Raw genomic sequence first — 27,006 nt, 5'->3', positions numbered from 1 at the left:
AAGACATTTTCCTCAATCCCCTGTTAGTAACGAGTTTTCCGGCACTTGGTGCGGATTTCATCTCGTATCCTATCAACATGATACTTTAATGAAAGTATTGTTTTCACAGCCTTTATCACCAGCACGCTGAGCAGAACTGTGAAGGACAAGTGGTCCTGTTTATGATGAAAGTGATAATATAAGTAACGTCCTGTAGGGCAATTGCTATACTAGTCACCTTAGCATTTGTAAATTACGCCCGGAAAAGAGTGATAAATTTGAGTTAAATTGGTCGCGTGATGAAGATTGAGGAACTTTCTGATCTTAGATAAAGCTGTTTTCAGTGCCTTTGATCCACCCGCCCCACTCTAGTGTACATCTGTTTCTACTGAACTTTTTCTCGCAAATGATTACAGTAATTCCAAAGTATATAATTAATGAGGTTGTGGATATCGTTTGCCATGGGATTTGAAAGCTTCCTGATGATCAAGTCAATTTCATGGAGCAACCCATTCAATTTGTTGGGTAATGAAGATCGGGGAACTTTCTGATCTTAGATAAAGCTGTTTTTCAGTGCCTTTCATCCACCTGTCCCACTCTAGTGTACACGAGTTTCCACTAAACTTTTTCTCACAAGTGAATTACAGTAATTCCAAAGTAGATAATTAATGAGGATGCGGATGCCGTTTGGCATGGGAGTTGAAAGCTCACCAGGTTGATCATCAAGTCAATTTCATGGAGCAACTCATAAAATTTCCTGTTATTTCTGTGTGATTTGATCGACTTCCACTTTCTTGTTTATGTGCTTCCACGTGAAAATTTGTCCTAAGAAAAACAAAAATAATCTCATGATTAGAACGTAACATTGAGCTCTTTCTGTAAACAGTGTCATCTCGCGGCAGTTACATCAACTGAAAACTTAGTGGCATCATAATTTGAAACGGCTACATTTAACTCAGCAACGAGGCCTATCTCAAAAAAAAAAAAAAAAAAAAATCCCACGACTTGAGAAAATCTATCGATGAATATCCGAATATAGTCGATACGTGCCTCGGAAAACTTTCTCCCTTCACCTTAACTTCGAAAAGTTATTCGTATATAGAATAGTCTATGATTGTCCAGGAAAGTCCATAAAGCTTTTTAATCAATGGAGTCTCTAATCTACATTGTACGCTGAGGTAAATTTCTTTTTATTTTTCGAATAGCTCCTCATTAAAAAGCTTTCTCCTCGAGGAGATAATTCAGTTGCCTTGTAAAACATACTAACATAGCTTCTTCTTCAAAGGTCAAACCATTGCATTCAATTCATACTAAGATAGAACGGAAAAACTGTATATCCTGGTTATTTGTTAACTTTTAACTCTTGTGACGTATTCAAACTTCGTGGGATTTCTTTAAGCCTGGGACAGGTTACATGTTTTCAAGTGATAAGTGCGATTGAACGTTTTCCCGCCTTTCTTGCCAGGTAATTGTATATCCGTTACGCGTTGATAGTAGGTTTGTATCCACACTTTGTACTTGCTGCACCTTATACCGCGATGGTAGCAAGTCCGACGCTTGGCGCGAGATGAATTTTTGTCCCCTTTGTTCCTTCCGTGCTCCGTATTGTCTTCTACTTAATAAAAGCTAGCCACTTACAGAGTACATTCCATTCTATAACTTTTTTGTACAAAAATTCGCAAATTCCTATTCTTACCGAAGTCATTTCACTTTCGTGGGGTCCCAGCAGAAATGGGAATTGGTGTGCATACGGCCCAGGGCCTCCATGTCATGTTGAGAAAGATGGAAGTCGGCGAGGAAGATATTGTCTTTAATATGTTGAGCTTTAACAGATTTTGGAATAACCCCTAGAAAAAAAATGAAAAATTTATTAGCCCTTTTCTTTCTTTCTTTTTTTTTTTTTTTTTCGATGAAATAGCCTTTTCTCTTTTTAATGTTCATATTTCGAGGGAGCTTTCAACACCAAACGCATTTAAACGTGTTACTTAAGAGTAACAGTAAGACGATGTGTTAAAATGCTTAAAAATATGGCGTTATATTGGCGAAACTAGTCGCCACTTCTCTACTAAGATAAAGGAGCACACGGGTTTATTACGAATCAACTTAACGGCTCGCTCCCAGTTGGCTTGTTAGCTCAATTGGTAGAGCGCTGCACTAGTATCGCAGAGGTCAGTGGTTCGAGTCCCGTACAGGCCTGATTATTTTCAGGTCTGATTTTCGCTATTGCTTAAATTATAGCGCTATCTACTGCGAGGATCGTGTATCATACATATCTAATACCGCAGTTCAAAATATATGAACTTCATATATTCATTGTATCTCATATGAGATTTTGTTACTTACCAACATCATGCTGAAGAGCCCATTTCAGAAGCACTTGAGCTGTTGATTTGCTGTGCTGTGCAGCCAGGGCACGCACAGTTGTTTCCTCCAAAAGCTTCGAACAATTAATAATGAAAATTACGTCAATAAAAATATGAGGTTTTAAATTAGGCCACCTTGACTCTATCATTAAGTTTACATATGAATCATCAGAAAGAAAGACGACAAAAAATATTAGGACATGTGATGCGTTCACACTGAGTGTTTCAAAATCTCAGCAGAGTACTGAAAGAAAAGGTGCAAATGGGTGCTGTTTCACTGATGTTCATAAAATTTAATGTTGGCTAATGGTCATCCTAGAGAAAGAACAAATAAGACCGCTCCATATACTTTTCCTTGACCCAACGAGGTGTATGCCTGCAACTGAATTCCTTTACTTTTGCAATATTCTAGCAGATCTTTCTGGTAAAGCCTTGGATGGAATTCAACCTGCGTCAATTCAAATAAAAATAGAGAAATACTGTTATTTCAATTTCTTCATGGCATTAAATTTAAACATAATAAAAGCAACATGGCTATTTAACCAACGAATGTCCAATATTTCGGAAAGGTTAAAGTAGATGACTTATTGAAAGATGAAAATATTAATAACATGTTAATATAATTGCTCAGGTGATTATAGAAATGCGCACGCTCTGATTAGTCCAGAATTGCCTCATTTTTCGTTACAATCACCTCGCGCAAGGTGCTTATAGCAGGAGCGCTAAGTTTCAAAATGGCTGCCTCGCGTTTTGTCAATGTTTCCGTGGAAATGTTAAACCCGATATGAGAAAATTCGACGGCGAAGAGTACAAAATATGCTTTTAAGTTTGGCGGATCACTTTCTAAAAGAAAGATTTTAAGTTTTCGCTGACTGATTAAAAAAAAAACCTTCTTAAACTCATTGCCTATCTTGATACCAGTAATCACCAAAATTGTAACAAAATGTGCGCGATGTTTTTTTCTTCTTTTATTAATAAAATATGCATGTAAAGATGAAACAATTTTGGTGTAATAGAAAAATCCGAGCCCCAGATGGGACTTGAACCAACGACCCTCCGTGATCTAGTCGGATGCTCTAACCACTGAGCTACTGGAGACTCTATGGTGAGCAAGGGTCAATTTGTGGGCCTCTACTGGAACCGTATCGCGCGGCTACACAGCCAAGTATTGGTAAGCGCCTGTGAAACTCACTAACAGCATCACGCTGTCACATTAAAGCATATCAAGATGCGGCCAACCAACCTCCAAAGTGAGCATGTAAACACGAACACTAAAATTGTTTCATCTTTACATGCTCACATTGGAGGTTGGTTGGCCGCATCTTGATATGCTTTAATGTGACAGCGTGATGCTGTTAATGAGTTTCACAGGCGCTTAATTACCAATACTTGGCTGTGTAGCCGCGCGATGCGGTTCCAGTCGAGGCCCACAAATTGACCCTTGCTCACCATAGAGTCTCCAGTAGCTCAGTGGTTAGAACATCCGACTAAATCACGGAGGGTCATGGGTTCAAGTCCCATCTGGGGCTCGAATTTTTCTATTACATTAATAAAATAGAGGGCAAAATTACTGAATGCTGATTGATCAATGAAGAGGGTAATTTTTCTTAATTTTGCTTGAGAAGAGGGCAAAATTACTAGCTCATGATTGGTACTTAGGTTGCTTAGCAACAGCTTGTGCTATCGAAAAGTTGTTGCAGCTGAAGATTTTCTGTAGCAATGGCGTCTCGTTTCGAGATAGTTGACGAGGAATATATCGAAGAATTAAAAGACAAGAGTGAAAACGAAAACACGAGGAAAAGCATGGAGTACTGGAAGAACGTTTTTAAAGAGCGGGCGAATGAAAGAAACTTTCAAGCAAATTTGCCGAGTTACGAAAAGAAAACGGGGATGAATATGAGCCCGACTGCCTGAAAGTAATGCAGGCATCACTGTGCAAAAATAAAATTTCATTCAGCTCAGTCGTGCGTTTATGGCCATTGATTCTCTGTCAACTTTAAAATGGTTTCCCATGACTGATTACTGAAGAGCGCATTCAGAAATTCAGTAATTTTCCCCTCAATTTCATTAACAAGTAATCGCAATGGGTCCTCCTAAAATTAAGGATTAATATCACTTGTGTTTTCAGAAGTTGCTGAAAACACGCGTGATATTAATCCTTAATTTTACTCGGCCTCATGCGATTACCTATACTAACAAAATTTAGCATCAACAAGAGTGACCCTCAGATTGCTAATGGTAAGGCAATTTTTTCTTTACGCTAGATCTATTAAGAAGTACATTTGAGCGCAATTTGTAAAAAGAGTGGAGGTTCCCTTTAAGAGAATTCGGGCAGGTCTCAGGGCAAATTCAGCCCTTCAAATTTTCTTTCTGTACAGTGTGACACGGAAAATTTTATTTCAAGTCTGGCAAAATAATTACACATTTTAGTTTTGCACGAGTCAAAGAACTTTATCTGATATGGCAGATAAAAATCACACTAACCTACAGATTTGAGGTGTTTTAGAATTTGCACTTTCCCCATGAGTAAAATTTTATTAGGCCTATTTTGACAACTGACCAGTACGCATTCTTTTAAATAATTTTCTTGAAAAAATTTGACTGTATACAGTTGTAAGTTCTAAGTGAAATTTTATGGGGCATATTTTGACAACTGACCAGTATACATTCTTTTCAACAGTTTTCTTGAAACAAATTTGACTGCATACAGTTGTATGACCAGGATTAAAGCTCCTTAATATAATTCCATTTAAATTATCTAAAACCATATGGTGTCGCATCAAGATTACTCATTCCAGCTAATAAGCTGGTCTTTTCTCCTCTCTTGTTTCTATGATGATGTATGGATTATGTATGGAGAAATTACTTGTTTATCAGATCTAGGAGTGTTTATGAGGTTTTTAGTTTCTCGTGAAGCCCTTAATAGTGACTTGCATCTAATTTCACCTCATAGTACCACCAATTATTCAAACATTAAAGTCATGAGAATATAAATAGAAAAATTATGTCTTCCCAAAAGAAGCTCAGGATTGAAGAACAATTCTCCTTATTAGTACCCTTGGAAAATTACCTGTAGAACAGCAGGCATGACAGTTGAAAATTGAAGAAGTTCTTCCAGATGATCTACAGTGTAGTTTGATACTCCAATTGACTTGACTAAACCTGGAAACAAACACCCAGTAAAAGCTAGTTTAATGATGATAATTCAGTGTCAAAGAGACCAGGTGTTCAAATACAATGTACTGGTAAATGGTTGTACTACTGCCTCTAACTGCAGCTGCTTTGGTTGCTATGGTGAGAACAGAAAATTATGAGAAAAAGTTTTAAAGTTTTCTTATTGTCTTTTATATAAATATATATTTCTCCTTGGATGAGAGAACGTTGCATGAACTACTATTAACAATTGCTTTCATTACTGCCATCTTGCCTAATCTCTTGCTTAATTACTGAAGTTCAGTGGCAGTATGATAGGAACTCATGAGATATTGCAAAAGCTCTTCTTTCTCAATTCCTTTTTTTTGCCACCAAACATTTTCCTCTGCCAAACATTTTCTGATTCAAGGCTCTGTATATGGCGACTTCAAAAAAGAGATTAACCCTGAGCTGCGCTGTATCTCCTAGCTCTTACTTTTCCATCTCCATTTGGAGAGGTTAAATGGTATAATCCAATCAGAATAAATTGCCTGTAAGGTGTTTGTTTTATTTCTTTCATAAATTGTAATATGGCAGCATTCATTTCAACTTTCATAATCTCAATAACATTCTCATATTACTGTATGATCAGTGGTTGACATACAGTTTCCATCACAACATTGTTGTGTTAATGGTTGTTGTAGCTCTCTTTATTTGCATTCAAACAGCAAATATAACACCTTTCAGCCATGGTCACAGGCAAAATTGTGTTTTCCTTACTGAAAACCTATCCCATAATACTTCTCACAGGCAGCCACAAGCAGCCCAATAGACAGTACAGTTGTGGTGAGGCTCTGTAGCCAGGCTTTAAGCAATATTCAAAAGTCACTAACCAGTGCTATAAAGTTTCTCTAATGCTTTCCAACTTTCTTGTCTCAGCTCTGCATTCCTAGGATCATCACTCTTGAGTTTTTGAACACCAGGCCAGTGTATGAGATACAGGTCAAGATATTCACAGTCTAGTGCCTTTAAGGACTTCATGAAAGCCTTTTCCGTGTTTTCAAAACCATGATCTCTGGGAGCTGCCAAATTTAAATTAAATGAATACATCAAATTGCTCACAGAAAAATTCTCCTACACTCATTGATACCTACCTCTCTAAGGGGGTATTAAAGTAATCTTTTTACTGGTGGCTAAATGGTCTTTTCAAATTCCTCATCAGATTTATGTTCAGCGTCCAGTTTTTTGTTTGTCTGTTTGTTTGTTTGTTTGTTTTTTTTTACTTTTATCATGAGGGATGATTGTTTCAAGTAAAATCTTAATTACTGAAAACTGCATGACTAACCCTGATACACGAATTAGAAAATTGCGTAGGTGGGCATTTGAAGGTCTGAAGGTGAATTTGGCAATTTCCATGTGATGCCCAAGGTAGCAATAATTAAAAGTCATATCTTAAATGACATGAAAATACTCACAAAGTTTACTTGTTATGAAGATATCAGATCTGGAGAGACTATACTTGGGCAAGAGCTTTTTCAATGCCTCTCCAATATTTGCCTCATTCTGGTACACAGCAGCAGTATCTAGTTAAACAAAATAATCATAAATGTGGACACTGATCAGCTATCATGCCTTAGACCAACACTAAATTATGAGGATATTATCAGTTAGCAAAGCATGGTCACTAAATTACATAGCAGTGACAGGTTCACCCTTTACACCCTAAGATCAGTATGCATGTTCTCCATGCTGTTCTCTATACATTTCCTGTGATACTGACATGGAGAATGTGTTCAAAAATCAAGAGCTTCTCTTAGATGGGTGATCATTTCCCTTATCGTCACGGCCTCAGTGTTCAATTCAACCATGATACTGTAAGGAGAAATACCAGTACAATGCCAATCACTCAACAGTTAACAGTTAAAGGGTTAATGTGATTTCAACAGCATAGAATGATAAAGAGAATTGCTTCCCCCCCCCCTCCCCTCCCTTCTGGCTGGGATGCTGTGCAATGCCAAGACTAAACCTCCACAACAGCATCTGCATCTAGGTTCTCGATCAATAGATCACTGGCACCTATACCTGTCCACCTCAGTACAAGGCATTTGAACGGACCACAATGCTTAAGTGTCATAATGTATTATAAGACAAGGTCCAAAACCAACATCAAATTCTCCCAACTAACATCATGAGAATTGTATGGCAGACAGAAAAGAGAATTACTAAAGAGATCTTGAGAATGAAAAGGGTAACATGAACACATGACTGTTTTGATCTTACCAATAAGCCTGTAGCCACACTGGAATGCTGTTTCAATAGTTCTGTGAACTAAATCGTCCCCTGACACCTGCTTCATCTGAAATGTTCCCACTAATAAACAATACTGCAGGTTATTGGACAAAGTGAGGGATACATACAATATTACATGTGGAAATATTTCATTCATTTCATTTAACTCAAGAAAATTACATTTATACTCCCTACTTCCCACATTTTTGCTATATTACATACCTAGTTCAAAAAAAATAAATAAAAAAATAATAACTTGGAATAACTTCCGATTTCATATTGTATGAAACAGACTTACGTCCAATCCCTGGCATTTGTTGCCCACTATTTAAAGTATGAACTGGCAACATCTTTAATATGAAAGGATGCAAAACATCTGCATCAAAAAATGAAAAAAGTGGGAATAATCTGATAAACGACGAAACGTGACAAATTGATTCCCGTCAGCTTTTAGCCCATATTAAAGCATGCGCGTTACTTGAACCTTTACTGTACATCAGTCCAGCGGCTGCCCCCAGTAAGCGGGAAAATCAAGAGGAAATAACGTGTGACTTGTCACTCTTTGTACATTTGCATGCGAGACACACAAGGATAATTCCCACCTTTGAACAACACAGAATACCCGTCATGTTTATCAAAATGTAAGGTAAGTACACCTCTGTTACAAATTTTTCAGATTTCGACGGGAAATCATCGACCAAAGGCTGAGAAGTTGAAGAAAGTTAGCTTCCTCTCTACGAACACAGGACCTCGTGTAGATACGATGACGAGACAAAAGTTTTTTAACAACCAAAACATAATTGATCTTTTCCCAAAGACCGCGATGATTTAGCGAGTATATCAGGGGTCAATGCATTGCCTGTTTTTTTTTCTGAGCGACGGTTCATCTGGAAAATCGCTTCAAGCCTCGTAAAGGCACAAGTTTTACTTTTCTCGTTGCGAAAGTCGAGAACCTTTTGTTGTCGTCGCGGAGATCTAAAGGGAACATAGTTGTTTCCGGTCGCGGAAATGAAAACCATAGAATGAGGAGACAATGTTGTTTGACATGTACAATGCTTGGTTAATTGTATGTCCTACTGAATCGTTAAAGTTACATAGAATGAATGATTTGCAGGTGCAAGCCCTAGACGACAGGATTGCACGGTATATCACATTTACCGTTACTCAGTTGCAAAATGTTTTCTTGCTGTAAATATGACTTCGTGTGGAAACTTTCGGGACTTTCTGTCAGCAAAAGAAATTGATTGAGTCTTATCCCGTTTCATAATCGATATAACCTACGAAAACTTCATTATTTAGCGTTTTATTGAACAGAAAAGCAGAAGTGTTCTCTTCAAAATTCGTATTATTACTATTTACTCTCAAAAGTATTTTTAGAAGTTGACTTGTGGCTCTGCTGAAAAACATTACCTGACACTGAACTTTTCGATCTCAGCATATTTTCAAATCCATTAATCGAGAGCCAAATTTCTTTTGTTAATTTGTGTCATAGAAAGTTTACTGTAAAGTCGAGAAAAATTTCACACACGTTCAGTTTGGAAGACGTAATATCCTCCTTCACAGGAAACACGTAATCTGCTTTCTGAAGCACGTCTAAGCTGAAATATACGTACCACTGTCGGCTTCGCTTCAGCGAGTACATCACGACTGTACAATGCAGCTCTGTCAAGGAATAACAATGAAAGTGCTAAACGTATTTATTCTGTAGTCACGAGGAATATTTCAATTCCATATTAAAGCGGGTTCGCTTAGAAGCTGACTTTTTTAAGGGAAAATGAGCTCCAGACTACTCACAGGGGATGTAATTTGGTTATTTATTATCAACGTGTGCGAGTGACACAGCTTTGGCTTTTGCGTGGGAGTCCGCTACACCCAAAGTTCTGCTGCATGCTGATATTTACGTCAATTTTTTATTTTGAAATTTTTATAGTTATTTTTTGTTCGCGTTGACAGAATTCCGCAGTCCTCTATTTAAAAGCTGATTTCATTCGTCGGTTTATTACTGTTGTGTTGCACGAATTGTCAACTTTAACCCCGCGAGCACCACTTTGAACGTCGATATTTAATTTTTATTACATTGTTCAAGGCGGTTTTGTGGGAGTTTCTTCAGTGCGTGAAATACAACGTCACCATTTATACAAAAGCTACTAAGCAGTTCCTTCATTTTCTACTGTTTGTTTTTCTTAATTTGCAAAATCCGTTTTAAGTGAAATTTCTTAGTTTGAAAATAGATTCTGCTACAACCCGCTTAGATGACGAAGATGAAATGGAATTTATTTTGTGCAGCTTTGTAAACTTTCCGGGAAAAAAGCTTTGTTTATTTAACTTGCTGTTGATATTGACTGCACCTTTGTTTTGAAGTTTTTCAAATTTGTACAGAGAGGTTTCGTGTGCCTAATCTTTATAAATAGTATCGTCATCTAAATATAGCAGTTTGTTCCTCAACAACCCAGTTTTAATGGCAGTCGCCCTGACGACGGAGAATGAAGGATCATTCGACGTCATGTTCCTGCTTTCAACGGACGAACAACTGAACATAATTTATAGCAAAAAAGATAATTTGCATTTCGAATTAAGTTTTCTCGCCAAAGGCAGAAAAATCTACATTTACCGGTTAGAGCATGCATTAAATTGTTTCAAAGCGGAAACCGCATTTGTGTTCCTGTTTGAGCAAATAGAAACCCCATTCGTTTGTACTTCCTTTTTGCTTTGACAAGACGCTCTTGGATTCAGTAATGTCATGCAAAATGCAGCATAATGTCCTGCAAGTGACATTTAGTATTGATCTGACTGGATTATCAGGTGAAACTTATTTTAGTGGCACAACGTTTGAGAGAATGAATCCTGCTGATCTAGTTCTCGTGATGCCCTTTCCGGCTTTCGAATTCCGTAAGCCTTAGCTGATGAAGCTTTGTACACCACGGAAATCGAGGCTACAGAGTACTTTTAAGTTTTTTCTGAAATTTGCAATTCGCAATCTGTGTCAAATTTCTCTATCCTTAATCGCCTTCGTTTCCAAGTGACTCAGACACAACGAAGTTATCACTGCTATTTCGGAGGTTTTTATCTTATCAAACTGTCAGTTATGTCGCTCTACATTACGTTGGTATTTGCCTTAAAGTATGATTTTGCTGATGTAAATGCGAGTTTGTCTGTACACCCAAACCCAGAGGTATGAGGCGATGTTAGGGCCCTTCCCTCGTGGTGACCTTTGATTACAGCATTTCGCTGATAGGGCTTGATTTTCAAGAGCTCTGGTAGGTTATCAGATACCTGATTCACGCGTTTGGTATTTTCTTCCGCTAAAATAGCGCTGTTTTCCTTTTACGCTGCATTTACAAATATCAGTGGCCTTTTACTTGGCCCTGCTTGTTGATGTATTTCCGTAATTCAACATCAATTTTCATCTGCAGAAAATGAAGTTATACTAGCAGCCTCGGAACGGGTCGAAAACTGTTCGGATTGTGTTTGTTACCTCTTCGGAGAGAAGTTCGGGAGTTATTCAGTACGGACCGGAATAAACGCCGAACTAATTCAGTGAGTTTGAACACAAATGAAACTAATTCTTATCAACATACCAAGGGAATGAATGATGAAAAAATGTGAAGGAACGGCGAAGAAACATCTTGGCGGTAATTACAACAGAATACGAGGTATCGGAAAAGTAAAACCAAAATAATCCAACAGAACAAAACAAAAATGTCTAAGGGAGCCAATGGGAGCTCAAAATAAAATCAAGCGCAGGAAAACACGGGTGAGAAAGTTGAATTTTATGCACCTGAATGGTTAAGAAAGTAGCGCAAAATTTGTATACCCATCAAGGACTAAAGTCTAGCAAAAGCAAAGCAATCCCCAATTGCTCCAAAACTAAATTACGCATTGCTCTATTCTCGCAGCACAATTTGAGCTATCGTGGATGAAATGCCGAAAAGAAAGCGCGGAGTGTGGAAGCGGTCTTCATGTAACCCAAGTCGAGTATCGTCGTCCACTGCTTTTGTAAAGCCCAAAGAGGACGAGGACGCAGTGTCCATCTGGGTCCAGTGCGAGATTGAGAGCTGTCAAAAATGGCGCCAAATTTCAGCCGAGGAAGCCGAGGGCTTAGGGGACAGCGCTTGGTATTGCTGGCTCAATCGTGACACGCGCTACAACAACTGTTCCGCCTTGGAACAGAAAGCCAAGAAACCCAAGCATATGAAATACATATACAGTCTGCTTCCCCTGGGGGAGGTGGTCATGGCTAAATTGTCGGGTTACCCGCCGTAAGTGTGTACCTGATTTGCTTCTGATTATTATTGTGGTTTTCGTTTAATTGATTAACCCTGCACTGAACGCAAAGGCTCAGCGAGAGGCGAAAGCCCATGACCTGATTCTACGTCGAACTGGTACGTAGAGTTTGGATTTTCTTACTGGGATAGAAATACTGGAGAAAGTGATGAAAAACTCTCTCAGCAAGGGCAAGAACTAACAACAACTTGTACTAAAATATGCAAATCCCTAGTCGAGAAATCGAAATCTAGCCACAACGGTCGGAAGGAAGCGCTCTCACAAATGCGAATGTTTGTTAAACGAGTCACTGACTAGTGGGTTGTTGAATTGGAAACCTGGCGTAGAGTCTCGAGTGAATCAATTTTTTTCTGTCTAGCTTATTTGTTTCTGATTGTCCATAGAGAACAAAGACTCAGTAGGGTCTTTTCCTGGTTTTCAAATTATTAGCCTATGGGAGATTCGCAACTTTTTTTTTTCCGGAAGACTCGGATAGAGGCATCGGAAGCTTTAATTTCTTTTAGTGTTTACTATCCATTCGAGTAAATTCTTTAGACCCTTCCTATGTTTCATAATTTTTTGAGTTTTTTTGTTCGTCCGTCTCATCACTTAATTTTCTTTTAAACCAAGTTGGCCAGGAATACTTACCCGTGATCCAACTTGCGGCGAGTACTACGACGCTCCGCTGGACAAAGAGAACGAAATCACCCATTATCACGTAGAATTTTTCGGCCAGCCTCGTTCCCGTGCATGGCTGGTGCCAGCCCGCGTGCATCCGCTGCGTTCCATGAACGAGACTAAGATGGTTCCTCAATTCAGAAAGATTCAGGGAAGGCAATTGATTGAACTCAAGAAGTCGTACGAGTTTGCGCTCAAGGAAGCGCAGAGCTCCCTTAACACGACTGCAGAGGAGAGGATAGAGACGTGTCACTTCAAATATGTTGAGGGTGAGTCACTGAAGTCGTCTGCACAAAATTTTGCTTTGGTATCGAGGAAGAAATACATCCCATTAAACTATATACTGCACCAATTTTATCATCACCATGATATTTCTTGGATATTTCAAAAAGTAAACTAATCATTTGCAAATTGTCTTCCAAATGTCCAAAAAACGCGGCTGTATATACCACCATTCACAAAAAAACTGCTCAGTAGCCTGGTTGCACACGAAAAACTTTAACGCCAAAAGCCCTCGCTCTGGTTGGTGCAAAAAAAAACGAAACTCTTTTGAGTCAAGAATACCTTTTTGTGTAGCTTATAATTGCTCAAACAGATTGCCGAGATGTGGAAAAGGAATAGTTGGACTAGGTTTCTTCAAAGTGGCCTCCATAACCTAATTGATAGAACATACGTGAGGCGGGAGTAGTCCAGTGGTCAGTGCGCTGGACACTGGGTCAGACGGCCCGGGTTCAAGTCTTGGCTGGAGACGTTGTGTCCTTAAGCAAGACGCTTTAATCACATTGCTTCGTCTTCTCGGATAGGACGTAAAGCCGGAGGTCCCGTCTCTTGCAGGGTAAGGGGGTAAGAGACGTTAATTTCCTACGCACGAGATTACTGTGTGATGGATGTCCTCCCCTGGGGCGGTATGAGTGGGTTATTATTTGGGTGGACTAGCTTGAAGGGATTCATGTTCCTGTTCTACTCCTTCCCCACTACGGTTAATGCAGGAAAATGACTAAACTAAAATAAAATGTGATTACAATTTTCTAAAGGTTATGGATTCCCCTTTAGACTCCTCAAAACAAGGCCATTGTCAAATACGCGTTTTGCTATAATTTTTTAATGGCGGGGATAAAAGTTGTGTGATTTTTGTAGCATACTTCTCCTGCATGAAGATCTTCTCATAAAGGTATCGAAAACTAATCTGGCAGACCGTATTGAAATGAAGGTTTTATTTCTATAGAGAGAAAATAAGGCTTGATCAGGAAAGGTGCATTTCATTTTAAACCGTGAACATAAAAGAATCCACACGAATCAGTTGTAGCAATTTGATGAGATGATGAAACTATCCTGGCAGTTATATTTTGCAATTGGAGTTCAACTGGATTGGAATCTGTGATCTCCCGAAGCTCCTGTAAATGTTGTTCACCTCCTCCTGATGTCAATTTCGTTTCCAGGGTCCACTCTCACCAATGGAAGAGCGGAGACATTGGAAACAAGCTCGCAACTTAGTTGGTTAGAGCACCCCTAAGGGCTCTCGAGGTAAAAGGTACGAAACCAGGTTATTTCGTTATCTCATATTTCGTTTTCAACGCATTTCACAGAGGAAGACAAACCCAACCAGGTTGCAGTTGGCTTGGAGAGAGCAGATCCAGCTGAAAAAGTCGAAGTGCCCGCCAAAATTCCCGCACGCCGCAATACCGACACTCCGTTGAACTCCCCAACGATTCCTTTACTAGCAAATATCCACTTTGGGGTCGAACAAGGAAACTTGTTAAATCCAGACCTGAAGGTATGTAATGATTGCGACGAAGGAAAACAGAATTAATAATAATGTCAATGTTCTCCATCCTTAGTCCTCTCTACTCTTCTATTATTTCTTCGTCTCACTTTCGTGTTCACATATCTGAACAATGTAACTGTTTTTGGACTCCCTCTGCGGGCAAAGCATTTTTGCATGTTGCTGAAAATATCAAAATATTTTGGCGCAAAATATCAAGAAATAGCCGCCGGCAGTTCCAACCGTGGACTTGTCAGCAAAAGCATATGTTCGATATTTTAAGATAGAAGCGAGGAAACGTGAATCAATTTCTCCGAGTCGAAGCTTACCAGTAACTTCCCTTAAAAATACTGCGGAATGAGAGACTCGTGTTTAACCGATTTTTTAATGAATCTGTGCGGGGAAGACCACGCGAAACATGGTGAAGGACAGTCTAGAGACAAAGTAGGGTGCAGAGTTTGAGAACCTGGACTAAGTAGCTAGAGCTACAGAAAATAGAGCAGCCTGGAGATTGGGACGGGTTAGCTCTGGCAGGATGACCCGTCTGGCTCATTTTTTTTCTCTATTTTACTGTCTTGTAGGAAAAAGAATTCCTGGAGCGACTGCAGTCGTTTTCATTAGAGCGAGGGGTCAGTTTACCCAAAGCACCTGTCTGGCGAGGGAAAAGCATCAATCTGCTTAGATTCTACAAGTTGGTTCAGAAACGTGGGGGATTTGAAAAAGTAAACCAGTAGGCAGCATGCATAAAGATGTAACGTCACCTCGTTAACTTTACGAGGGATAAGATGGGGTCGTGATATAAAGTAGATCCCAGAATTGGAAAAAGCGCGATGAAATGATCAAGATCTCCAGTTTTGAGACAACTGAGGTTGATTAAAATGCGATTTTTGACAACAATTTGAAAGTTTCGCCTTTTTTCCTTTCAATTACTGATTTTCTAAGAAGCTAAAAGAACTGTACGATATCGTATTTTAACGACAATGGCGTCGAAATTATTGTTTTCTTACATTTTTATCAGGTCATCTTCTGGTTGACGAGGTCACGTGACATTTATGCGTGCAAAATTCCCAGAACTCGCAATTACTTGGAATGATTTATTAGTTTATTTATTTCTACATTTTTCTCAGCGAAAAAAAGAAGGATTGTATTTGTAATAATCATGGTTGTCACAGTTCAGCAAAAGGTCAGGGAAAGATCACAGAAATTCTTTAAGATCTGGAAAAATCAGGGAATTTCACTTCGAGTCATGTAAAATTAACATCTTTAAAAGAAGTCAAGCAAAAGAGAAACTTCAAGTACACATGAGATTGTGGCACTAGTTATGGTGCTCATTTTAGAATATTCGCGAGAGCAGAAAGATTAAGATACGATTTGAACGTTAGAGCTACGTCAGCAAGCGTTCGCACGTGCATTAAGTCTGAACACATCTAACCTATCCTTTGAAGAAAATTGAAATTGAAATGAAAAAAGGGAAAAGACAAGAAAAAAAAGAACGGCGCGGCCAGAGTTTGAACCTTATACCTTCGGATTTGAGAGGAGAAGGTATATCCATAGCACCAGGTAACCGTAAGCAGAGCGCATGAAGTGACGAAGTTTTGACAAGTCCTACTTTTGTCACAAGTTTGGCATCGGTGTTAAAGAGCTGTTCATTAACCACTCTTCATTTTACACCACATTGCTTTTTTTACTCAGTACTCTAAAACTATACAACAGTAGAAACATGAAGTCATGAACTGTCTTTTATTAGTTTTCGTTTGTCTGTTTTTTATTTATGACTCATTTTCTGCAATATCATTCAGGTTTGTCGGCGCAGAATGTGGGACGAATTGTATAACGAGTTGGTGGAGTCGAATGAGATATATGAAGGAATAAGCACGCCTGCACAAGTTTTCTACCAAAAGTAAGTAAATGAAAACAAAATAGACCACTAAACTTTCGTGTGTTCTCTTTAGTTCGTCGTCCATCTGCCGGTCCAACCATTCGAAAATCCGTTTGTTTCTCTCACTCTTTCGTTCGCCCTCACTCTGTCCCTTTTTTGCGTTTTTTAACGTCCACTTTTTCATTCGTTCGTTCACCATTCAGTTATTCGACCGTTCTTCTCTTCTATTACGTTTGTTTGTTCGTTCGTGCGTGCGTGCGTGCGTGCGTAAGTTCGTTCGTTGGTTGTCACTCCTTCCCTTCGGCGTTCTTGATTTTTTTCCGTTCGTCTTCCTTCCCTCCTTAAATTCGTCTTCATGTGTATTCTTTTGTTTGTTCCGCTTTTTCATTGTTAGTTCCTTGTTCGTCAATCTGTGTACTCTAGTAATCATTCCTGTAAGAACCAAGGAATGGGCGATGGGGAACAGACGGGAATGGGGAAACTAAGAATGGACATACGAAGAAAGCACGAATGGGGTTACAAGTACACAAATCAACGAGGAAACACAGGGGATGCATACATTGTCATAATTGATAAATGAAAGTGCAGAGAAGCCATGTTTTACCAAGGGAACCTACTTCTCTTGATACTGAAACACAGTTTTAACATTTATATCTTATTACTTTTATAGATATCTGATGCCCTTTGAGCATCATCTCGGAAGTGAAAAGACGAACGGTACGTGCAGAATTTTTATTTTATCTCATTTTGTTTATATATTTTATTACTTTGATGTTTTGTGATTCAACTCTGACCTTCTCTTATCGACTTGACTTCGACTGACGTCCATTCATTTCTTACGGCTTTTGTCATTTCTTTTTGTGTTCCTCAAGAGTTCCAATTTGTCCCAAACGATGTTAACAAACCGCCTCCTAAGTGGCCAAGCTCTAAACCAGTCTGCCAGCGGAGAAGGACTTCCTGCTCGTCAGCTACGGACGAAGGTAAGTTGCCTTGAAGAGTCTACAACACCATATTTTAAGAAAATTTTCGTCTTTTTTTAAGGTTGCTGTAGACCCTTAAGGTTGTCTTCCGGAAAATCGTTCGTACGCACATTGCTTTCAGTAAAACCTTTGAAAATAATAGTTAGTAACTATTCTAAAAAACAGTTCTACCCCGTATCTTGCCATTTTTTTTTTTTTTTTTTTTTTTTTTTGCACCAAAGAATAATTATATGTTTGCGCTCCAGAATACAAGATAAAACGTCTCAAAATTTGTTACCTAAGGCCGGTCTTCAGTAACCTTATAGGAAAAAAAAAAAAAAAAAAGAAGTTAAATATCAACCAAAAGAGAGAAAAGGGACAGCTAAGAATGAGAGATTGAAGCGGGTTCCAATTGATGAACTCATTTTTTTTTAAGAGTCAAAACCGCGACTTCCAATTCGTCATTATTCTTTCCCCAGGTGAACAAATGGTGCCTCAGAATTCCCACGTAACTCACAAACAAAGCGCAGATTCGAAGAAAGACCACGGCACTTGTGAAAATGTGAACAACACAGTGGTGAATAGGGGTAAGTCATTATAATTCCATACATGCCCTTTTGAAATAAATCTTTGAAGCCAATACTACTCAAGATTATCCTAATTCCGCCGTGATAAGCGACGACTAACATTGCATCTCCTCGTGTATGCGATTCTAGTAAGTTGCAGGAAACCCGAAAGCTTTTAGTCAGGTTTGATGGGAAGTTTTCTGTTTTACACTCTGGGGTTGAAAGAGATAAACCGAGACTGAAAATTCTGGACCAAAGATAAAGCAGCATGCCCCAGTCAGGAATTGTACAAGGGCTTTTTGCCAATTGAGAATCCTGCGAATTTATTCCAGTGTTAGGACGTTAAATTAACTTGCATAGTCGTAATCGTTGTTTTTTCCATTCCTTTCCAGCTTTCCAGTCATGCACACCTTTACCAAGAGAGGCGAGTCGGGATGAGGTTCCCAGTTCGAATCCACATTCCCCTCACCTGTCGTTTGGCGGCTGTTCTTTTGATAGCGATGGTAAGTAACCCATTTGCGAGGAGAGTCGTCGGATGCATTTAAAACCCAATTTTTCGAGCGCGGTTAAAATGTGGTCATAGTTCATGTCGCCTTTTTTTCGCGGAAGTTTATCGTGTGATCATAAGCTTTTTTCCGTTAGTTTGTCTGTTTGTTTCTTTGTATCTTTTTTTTTTGTAATGTGTATTTGTGTATGTCACTTTCCTTGCTGATGTTTTTGTAAAGAAAAAATTTGCGTCCGAATTGCGATCATAGTTCGTATGCAGCCACTCTTGTCTCCGAGGTTAGGTATGTCATGACTTTTTTGCTTTCGTTCCTTTTCGTTAACTTCTCTTTATTGTGTCTGTTTGCTTTCTTTTCCCCGGTGGTCGTTGTAAACAAAAAGTTTCATAAATAAATTTATAAATAGGTTGTAACCTACCCATATACTTAGGTTTTTCTTTTCATAGAAACTAGGCTTGCCGTAGTATGGCAATGGTTCCGTTTAACTTCGGGTAGATGAGTCAGCTTTGGAAGGTCCCATCTAATTTTGGATTATTCCGTCTAATCCTGACCAGGTGCAACAAATTCTGGACGATTTCGTCTATTTTCGGAAAGCTCCATCCTGATTTTAATAACCAAGTTTTTTTAAGACATCTTTTTATGTTCTCTGTGTAGTGTATCGTGAGTTGATTTTGTGTACATTTAAACAACAGATGACGAAAGCACAAGTTCCACTTGCGAAGCAGCGGAGCGTGAACTTCAACAGCTAGAGAGATTGTTGTTGTCCCTTGAGCCCTCCCTTTACCCTCAGACAGGTCAGTGTACCCAACCCACCCATTTCATGCACGAGTTATAGGCATTGTACGGTGTTGCAACTCTAGTGTTGTCTTACCAGAACATCAGTAGAGATATTAGGGGGCGAGGCAAAATAACTCTTAACTACTATAATAATGAAAGTTGATATTCTGGTTCTCTCGAATCCTATGCTGCTTATGACCAAGATGCACTATGTCATGTACTGCGCTCCATTTTCTAAAATTAGTCCTATTTTCAACTACGATTGCTCCTTTAAGCGTACGCCATTACCAAAAAGTGTTCTGTTGTCGCTTAAGCCCTCACTTTAACCCTGAACAGGTCAGTATACTTGCCCTACCCGTGCCATGCGCGATTTTGAAGCACTGCAGAATGTTGTGATTTGGTTGCTGTTTTGGCATAGTAGATTGGTAGGATGGAGTTAGGGAAAATAGGAACAGCCTTAACTACTACGATGAGAATTGATGTCCTCTTTATCTCATGTATTAATTTTGGCCACGATACCTTATGCCGATTATTGCGCCCCATTTTCAGAAACTTGGTTTATTTTTAACCGCGATTGCTCGGTGAAACGTCTTCCAATACCACAAAGAGTTCCAGTCAAGATAACTAGATCGAGAGAAAAATTTAGGACATTTTCATACGAGATTTATTTTGCAATGTGTGACCCTGCTAATTTAGTGTTAAACCCGGAACAGATGTTACATGTAGTTTCCGTTTTACATACAAAAATGCTGAGTTGAAGAGAACTGTTAAGTTTCGGGAAGGTTATGTTTGGAAGATTAAACTAATGCTGTTTCTTGGTTCTTTTCAATAAGGTGATGCACTCTCCAAGAGCAGGTTAGAGTTATTTTTATTATACTGTCTCTCCAAAACTACTGAACGTGTTCTTCTTTGCATGCTATTTCTAACGCACCGCAAAGCAGACCAATTTTGTAGCAGTGCTCAAACGCAAATGGTGACAGACAGATGGCACTGACTGCTACCAGAGTCAAAGAAACAAAAAATGAGACGCGAGAGTTCGGTGTATACAAAATAATCGTTCTCTTTTCTATCTAAACTAGTTCATATGCCGTCAGACTATCGTTTCGTGTTGTTTGCACCTTATTTCTGACTTTTCAGTCTGACTTTAGGCGGTACCCGTATGATTTCGAACGGTTCTGTCCGATTTTGAAAGGTTACGTCAGACTTTGTACGGTGATGACGAATATTATTTTTGATAAGAGTACAGTCCACGGTAAACCACCGTCGATTTATTTTTCACCGCAATATCGACGTCAGATAGAGTGATTTTTTGAATGCGTGACACGTTGCGAGACACCTTGACGCGAGTGGTGTTGTCTGTATTCTTATCGACCACGACAAATGGGCCAATCAGATTGCGACATTACTTCTAATTACGGTTTTTTTGGTTTTTTTTTTTTCAACAAAACAGAGAGCAGCAAGTGGTAAAACAGTTCCCTCATGAAGAGCCTGTAGGTATAAACAAAACTACGGAGGAAGTAGACCTTACAAGAACTTTGGATGAAATAGCCAGAATAGAAGGTAATGTTTAGCGGGGTCATTTAAGAGCAATTCTCCGAGAAAGTGAAGCAAAGTTGGAGATGAAAATTTTTAACCCCCCTTCATTTTTTGTGTGGAATTAGGTTACCTGGGGGTATGAACAAAAACAGCCATATTTGGATTGGCAGGTTGTCGTTGCCATGGTAACCGCACTTGATCACGTCGGCTTGAGGTCTATGTTTTGACCATAAAATTCACCCTTAAGAAGTAAAAATAAACGAGTCTGGTTCTCGGGTGTATGTGAACCAATTTAAATGAAATTCTTGCAAATGGTAGAGGTACTCTCTTAGTTCATAAAATTCGCCGATAAAGTATTTTGGGTTTTACGATCAAGAAGGCAATGCTCGTAATACTAAGTTAACTGTCCGCCATTTTGACAAGCAGGAAAAATAAGCACAACCATACTCGGAATTTCTCCGGAAGTATTATTTCCCCAAAGAACAAATTAGTAGCATAACTAACATAGATATAGGAGTTCCTAAATATCATAGAATCTAGTCGGGGAAAATTATATTTTGGAAATGGGTGTTGAAGACATCCGAGGCAAGTTGCAAAAAATTGCAAAATTTTAAATTTTTAGGGCTGCATTATTTGGCTCAAATAGGGTTTAGAGAATATCAGCTTCAGAAGTATTTTCTATCATCTTATCTGTTATGTACATTTGATTGATTAGGTTTTGACCGACGAATTTGATGAAATATAAATTGAAACCAAGCCTACCTTGCAACTTTTGGAAATTTCTTCAGGATGCCTTTGTTGTATAGTATGGGTCTCTTCTCAGTTCGCTCGCTCCATTTTCTTGACCCAATTTTGCACAGACTCTAGCGGAAAGGTCAAATCTAACTGGCTAGCTTCACCGAACATCTACTTTTAGACCAGAGATAACGATGCATTAACCCGAATAAAGGTCAGTCGAACAGGTCAAACCCAGTCGTGTTGAGTATCGAAGTAATTCATTGATACAATCCATCCAGGAAGTTTATTAGATGGATCAAGATCACAGCTGAGCAAATGCATGTCTGCAACGATTCTAAATTAAGTCTTTGACTAAATCGAGCCGTGAGAAGCGAAGAAATCGTTGTTTACGACCACACGTATGTAGACCGGATATGCGATGAGCAAAACTGCTGACCGGATGTACTTTAAAATGCGATTTTCGCGCTTTTTGGTTGTTTGTTTTTATAGCTTCAGATAAAGCGACATTGTCGCAATGGCATTGTCTCTTCTTTAGATGTTTTTGGCACAATATATCATTGATTAGAGGGATAAAAGGACGACTTTTGATCCGCTTTTATGATTTTTTTACAGTGGTGAATAAAGAGGACGAACGAAAAGCGCTTCACTGATCGTTTTACGCAACCTAATATTTGTCCACAAAAGCCGCCCATGTTTCCTGGGTTTGTTTGTTTTTTTATTCATTGCTCATGGGATATCATAGTTAGTAGAGGGGACTAACTATGTTAGATATTAATGATGGCCTGCATGTATGATAGGTCGCTGATCTAGGGCATTAGAGTACACATTAGAAATTAGGAAGGTGTAATTTTTGACCCACCTCTCCTCCAGAAGTAAATAAGTCTTCTTCAGGCCGATAAATTTTCACATTCAGTACCTAATGCCTACCCAAATCTTGGCATTCTTTCTGTTTGTTTATTTATTTATTTATTTATTTGTATGTTTGTTGTTGTTGTTTGTTAGTTTGTTGCTGTTTTTCTTTGTTGGTGGGGGAAGGGGCGACCGGAGGTAAATTTGTGCCGTCGATCAAAAACCCTGAAAGGGAAATTTGCATAGCGTCGTGCGAAGGAAAATATCCTGGTCGGGACAATGGAAAATTGTTGTTTTTTAAATCCGAAAGGGGACGTTTGTGAGTGGAAACAATAAAAACTCAGTGAATGTCAAAGGATATTTCCAGGCACGTGCAAGCCTACGGACTTGATATAAACCGTGATGAAATCAACGATAAAAATGGATCTAATTCTTTACCGTGCTGGTAGATACATATAACATTTCACGTGCGTATTTTTCATTCTCTTGTCACGAATAGTTAATCATAACTGAATTTGTAATTGCAATTTCACAGTCTGTAAAGCAATCTTTTTGTTTTTGGGTGCGGCTATTATGATCATGCGTTCAATTTTCACCCAAGCTTCAGTTCAGCTTCATTGACTTTGTTTTTGTTTTTAGATTTATGTTATGATGCATATTTTCAGCATCTGTTTAAAGAAACTGGTTTTCTTCGTGCATGGTACATTGTTGTTGCGCTGTTTCTAAGTCTGTTTGCATCAGGGTACTGGATATGCCTAAAAGCATACATTGTTTACAAGGGTTTTTTTAAGTTAATGACGATGAAGCAAGCTCGCTTGATATTTGTCAACATCACCAAGATTGTCTGGGGATTTACTGAAGGGGCCGGTGCAAAAACTGTCAAGTACAGCTTGGTTAAAGACCCTAAATCCCAGTATATCAAGAAGAGACAGGAAAATTCATTCCCGTAGCACCCAAAGTTTTCAACCCTGTTGCCAGTTTCCTGGGGTATGAGATTGCTCAACGTTTAACTTTTCCTTGATGCTTCGGTTTTTCTGTTTTCCTTGTTTTTTTTTTTTCTTTTGGGGGGGGGGGGAGGGGGGCTTTCTTCTCCATTGCCATTGTAAAACAACCCCCTAACAAGAGGATATCATTACACTTGCATCCAGTGTTACATCCCATTACATTGTATTACATCCGGTCTGCAGTCGTGCTTCTCGAACTTCAGGCCTACGCGTTCAGTTTATTCACCATTCTAGGCTTATCGACTGTCGCAATATTTGACTCGATTTTAGCCGAAGACGTTACTTTGGATTGTTTAAAGGCATGCATTTGCTTTGTACATTGATCTCCAAACATTAACTTTGCTTCCTGGTTCGATAATATTGATGAATTTAGGTGCTCGACGGCAGAAATCGCAAGTATTACGACCATGTTTTGACCTTGTCAACTATTCTTTGTCAAGTGTATCCGGGCTACTTGTATCATCATCTCTGGTCTGAAACACGGCAAACTGGATATTCGATGGGATAAACCGCTAGATTTGGTCAAGAAAACGGAGCGAGCGAAGGAGAGACACTGGAGAGAACCACGCGACGAAAGCATCCTGAAGAAATTCCCAAAACCTTTAAGGTAGGTTTTGTATCAAGTTATATTTCATCAAATTCGTTGGCCAAAACCTTATCAACTAAATGTAGGTAATAGACAAGATGATAAAAGATACTTTTGAAGCTAAAGCCTGTTTGAGCCAAATACAAGACCCTTCAAAATTACCAATTTTGCAATTTTTTGCAATTTGCTCCAAGTGTCTTCAGCACCCATGGCCAGAATATAATTTTCCCCAAATTGATTTTATGATATTTAGAAACTTCAGTATCTGTGTAATCTCTGCTGCTAATTTGGTTGATGTGGAAAGAGTACTTTCGGAGAAATTACGAATATGGTTGTGCTTATTTTTCCGGCTTGTCTAAATGGCTGACAGGGAACATAGTAAGACGAGCCTTTTCTTCTTCTATGTAAAACCAAAATATTTTAACGGAAAATTATATAAACTGGGAGAGTGGCTCTACCATCTGTATGAATTTCATGTGAATTGGTTCACATGCATCCGAGAACCAGACTTGTTTACTGTTACTTTTTGAGAGTGGAAATTTTGCTCTAAACATGGTCCTGAGGCCGACGTAATCTAGTGCGGTTACCATGGCAACGATACATCTGCCAATCCAAATGTGGTTGTTTTTGTTTATCCCCCAAGGTAACCTACCTCCGCACAAAAATTGAAGGGGGGTTAAAATTTTTCATTTCCAACTTTGCTTCACTTTCTCGGAGAACTGCTCTTAATCTCTCCTTACATAGCTTGAACGAGAAACTGGGGATTCTTTGTCAAACTCTTCTTGTCACCTGGCGTCTGTCCAATTAATCCAAAACCTTCTTTTCAGAATTGCTGTCGTTATGCTCCCTTGTTTTGCAACGTAAAAAATTCACAGCAAGAGGTGCCTATTAGTTTCGAGCTATTGCATGCTTTACGATAAATTGCTGGGTCCCAAAAACATTCGAAGAATTATTCAACTGGAATTTTGTCCCCAGACACGATCCTTGAAAGTTTTATCTTAGATATATCCATTTTGAAAGTCATTTACATTTACCCTTGTATACATATATTAGCAAATGGACTACTCAAGTTATGCACATATGGATTTTAACACAGCCTGTTTCGTAGACCAACAAAACTTGATCCACTCATCAGTCAAACTCCATACACACTGAGGCAACGTGACGGTTAACTCTAACTTAGCAATCACTACTATTTAGCAATGAGACCTCTTGGCAGAGGAAAAATTCCAACGGCCTTTTCGACGTCACCATGGGAAGTTATGATGGAGCGGAGACATGTGAACTGGTCGGCTGCTTGTGACTATACCAGAAATTAACATCGGACTTTACCGTGACGACGGCCTTGCAGTTATAAACCAGTTACCCCAAAAAGTGGAGAGAATTAAGAAACAGATTTGCACGATATTTGCCCAAAACAACCTTAGAATTACCATCGAGGCAAACAAGAAAATCATCAACTTTCTCGATGTAACGTTCGACCTGATAACCGGCAGATTCGGACCCTATTCCAAACCAGCAACTACCCCTCTATACGTACACAGCAAGTCTAACCACCCAACTTGCATACTACGAAACATCCCCGAAGCAGTTAATAAAAGACTTTCTGAAATCTCTTCTGACGAAGACATGTTTAACAAAGCCGCACCTCCCTACCAAGACGCGTTACACAAGAGTGGCTACACATACAAGCTGCACTTCACTGAACCGGAACCGCACCGACCTCAATACCAAACCAAAAGGCGAAGAAACATAATTTGGTTTAACCCACCGTTTAACAGAAACGTCCAGACCAACATTGGCAGAGCGTTTATTAACCTTATTGACAAGTGCTTCCAGTCACCCACAAACTGAGGAAAATTTTCAATAGAAACACCATTAAACTGAGCTACTCATGCATACCCAATATGAAACAGATCATAGACAGGCATAACAAAGCCACAATCAGGAACGCAAAAATGTCCGAAGAAAGCCGCCCCCAAAGATTGTGCAACTGCAGAAACGAAAACGAATGCCCTTTAGGAGGGGAATGTTTGCAAAGCGAGGTTGTCTACCAAGCCACAGTCGCTACCAGGGAAGAAACTGAAACGTACGTTGGCCTCACAGCGACAGTTTTTAAGACTAGATGGCGCAACCACCGAATGTCGTTCAACCACGAGAGACGGCGAAATGACACAGAGCTGAGCAAGTACCTGTGGAAACTCAAGGAGAAGAGGGAAGACTATTCGATTTCATGGAAAATTATTGCTAGGGCTAGAGCATATTCCAATCCCACAAAACGTTGCAATTTATGCCTCACTGAGAAATTTTTTATCTTGTCTTATCCACATGAAGCCTCTTTAAACAAGCGAAGTGAAATAATATCCAATTGTAGACATCGGCGAAAATATATTCTCAAGTATTCTTAACGCTATTATCGGCGCGCGCACGGTTTTCAAGATTTGAATTTTTTAAACAATGTCATGTGATCACGTTGCTGAGTTAGAGTTTACCGTCACGTTGCCTCAGTGTGTATGGAGTTTGACTGATGAGTGTATCAACTTTTGTTGGTCTACGAAACAGGCTGTATTAAAATCCATATGTGCGTAACCTGAGTAGTCCATTTGCTACTGTAATCGCTCCTTCATTGTCGAGCACTGTCCTGGATCCTACGTTGCCTATTTCGCTTATATATATATATATATATATATATATAAGCGAAATAAATCCCCTGATGAGTGGGCAACCACGAAACAGGTCTGTAGGGATGTATATGTAGTTGTTTTTTTCCGACTACCACACATTATATATATATGTATATATTCACTCGGATCGTTACTTTCTTCATTCCTTCTGTAGGGGCCATAGCAGATCTGAATACATTGGTTTCATTAGACATGGAGAAGCTGTGATTTGTGATATGCATGTATCGGACTAAATAACTCGTATTCCCTCATTGAGTATTTTCGGAGCGAACAGATCCCGAAAATGTTGGTAGACAGCGTTTTGAAGAAGGTGTACTCGTTATTTTCGACCATTTTGACAAGTTGCTAAGGTTAGCAGCCGTCTCTTAGACTGATTTGTTTTCTCTGAGCGTCTAAAGAGATCACCGTTTTGTCAATGTTTTGAATAAACCATCTGTTCCAGAGGCATATTCAGTGGTG

At 39.1% G+C, this 27,006-nt stretch overlaps 2 protein-coding genes across 5 annotated transcripts in view; one reads left to right on the top strand and one right to left on the bottom strand.

The window, feature by feature from the left end:
- Positions 1–8,282, bottom strand: part of LOC111329000 (uncharacterized) — an 8,722-nt gene extending 440 nt beyond the window's left edge. The window contains exons 1-10 of one of the 2 annotated variants that reach the window (XR_015993959.1): positions 8,062–8,282; positions 7,755–7,844; positions 6,950–7,057; positions 6,368–6,556; positions 5,413–5,504; positions 2,692–2,790; positions 2,323–2,416; positions 1,676–1,826; positions 691–804; positions 1–155 (exon numbers count right to left, since the gene is read on the bottom strand). The exon at positions 1–155 is cut by the window's left edge and continues 440 nt beyond it. Coding sequence is in view for 1 of the 2 variants with exons in the window: in XM_088740911.1 (XP_088597037.1) it covers positions 1,681–1,826; positions 2,323–2,416; positions 2,692–2,790; positions 5,413–5,504; positions 6,368–6,556; positions 6,950–7,057; positions 7,755–7,844; positions 8,062–8,113 (870 nt within the window). In the remaining variant the exon portion in view is untranslated. Of the gene's footprint in view, positions 805–1,675; positions 1,827–2,322; positions 2,417–2,691; positions 2,791–5,412; positions 5,505–6,367; positions 6,557–6,949; positions 7,058–7,754; positions 7,845–8,061 lie in introns of both variants that reach the window. The other variant, XM_088740911.1, reaches the window with a different exon arrangement.
- Positions 8,279–26,994, top strand: LOC111328991 (uncharacterized). Of its 3 annotated transcripts, XR_015993958.1 has the most exons (16): positions 8,288–8,409; positions 11,177–11,300; positions 11,660–12,022; positions 12,657–12,973; positions 14,291–14,478; positions 15,048–15,188; positions 16,266–16,366; positions 17,016–17,062; positions 17,218–17,325; positions 17,784–17,891; positions 18,263–18,373; positions 19,066–19,167; positions 19,984–20,005; positions 20,601–20,710; positions 23,651–23,884; positions 26,702–26,994. XR_015993958.1 is itself a non-coding variant. In XM_022933552.2 (14 exons), the coding sequence occupies exons 2-14, from the start codon at positions 11,685–11,687 to the stop codon at positions 26,752–26,754; spliced, it is 1,746 nt and encodes a 581-aa protein (XP_022789287.2). In that variant the 5' UTR covers positions 8,279–8,409; positions 11,660–11,684; the 3' UTR covers positions 26,755–26,994. The 3 variants fall into 3 exon arrangements, 1 of the variants encoding a protein (XP_022789287.2); XR_015993957.1 differs by lacking the exon at positions 11,177–11,300 and having other exon boundaries at positions 8,279–8,409; XM_022933552.2 differs by lacking the exons at positions 11,177–11,300; positions 23,651–23,884 and having other exon boundaries at positions 8,279–8,409.
- The last annotated feature ends 12 nt before the right edge of the window (positions 26,995–27,006 follow it).

This window comes from Stylophora pistillata, chromosome 12 (assembly GCF_964205215.1).
Source record: "Stylophora pistillata chromosome 12, jaStyPist1.2, whole genome shotgun sequence".
Classification (NCBI taxonomy): domain Eukaryota; kingdom Metazoa; phylum Cnidaria; class Anthozoa; order Scleractinia; family Pocilloporidae; genus Stylophora; species Stylophora pistillata.
This window is presented reverse-complemented; position numbering and strand designations above follow the sequence as displayed.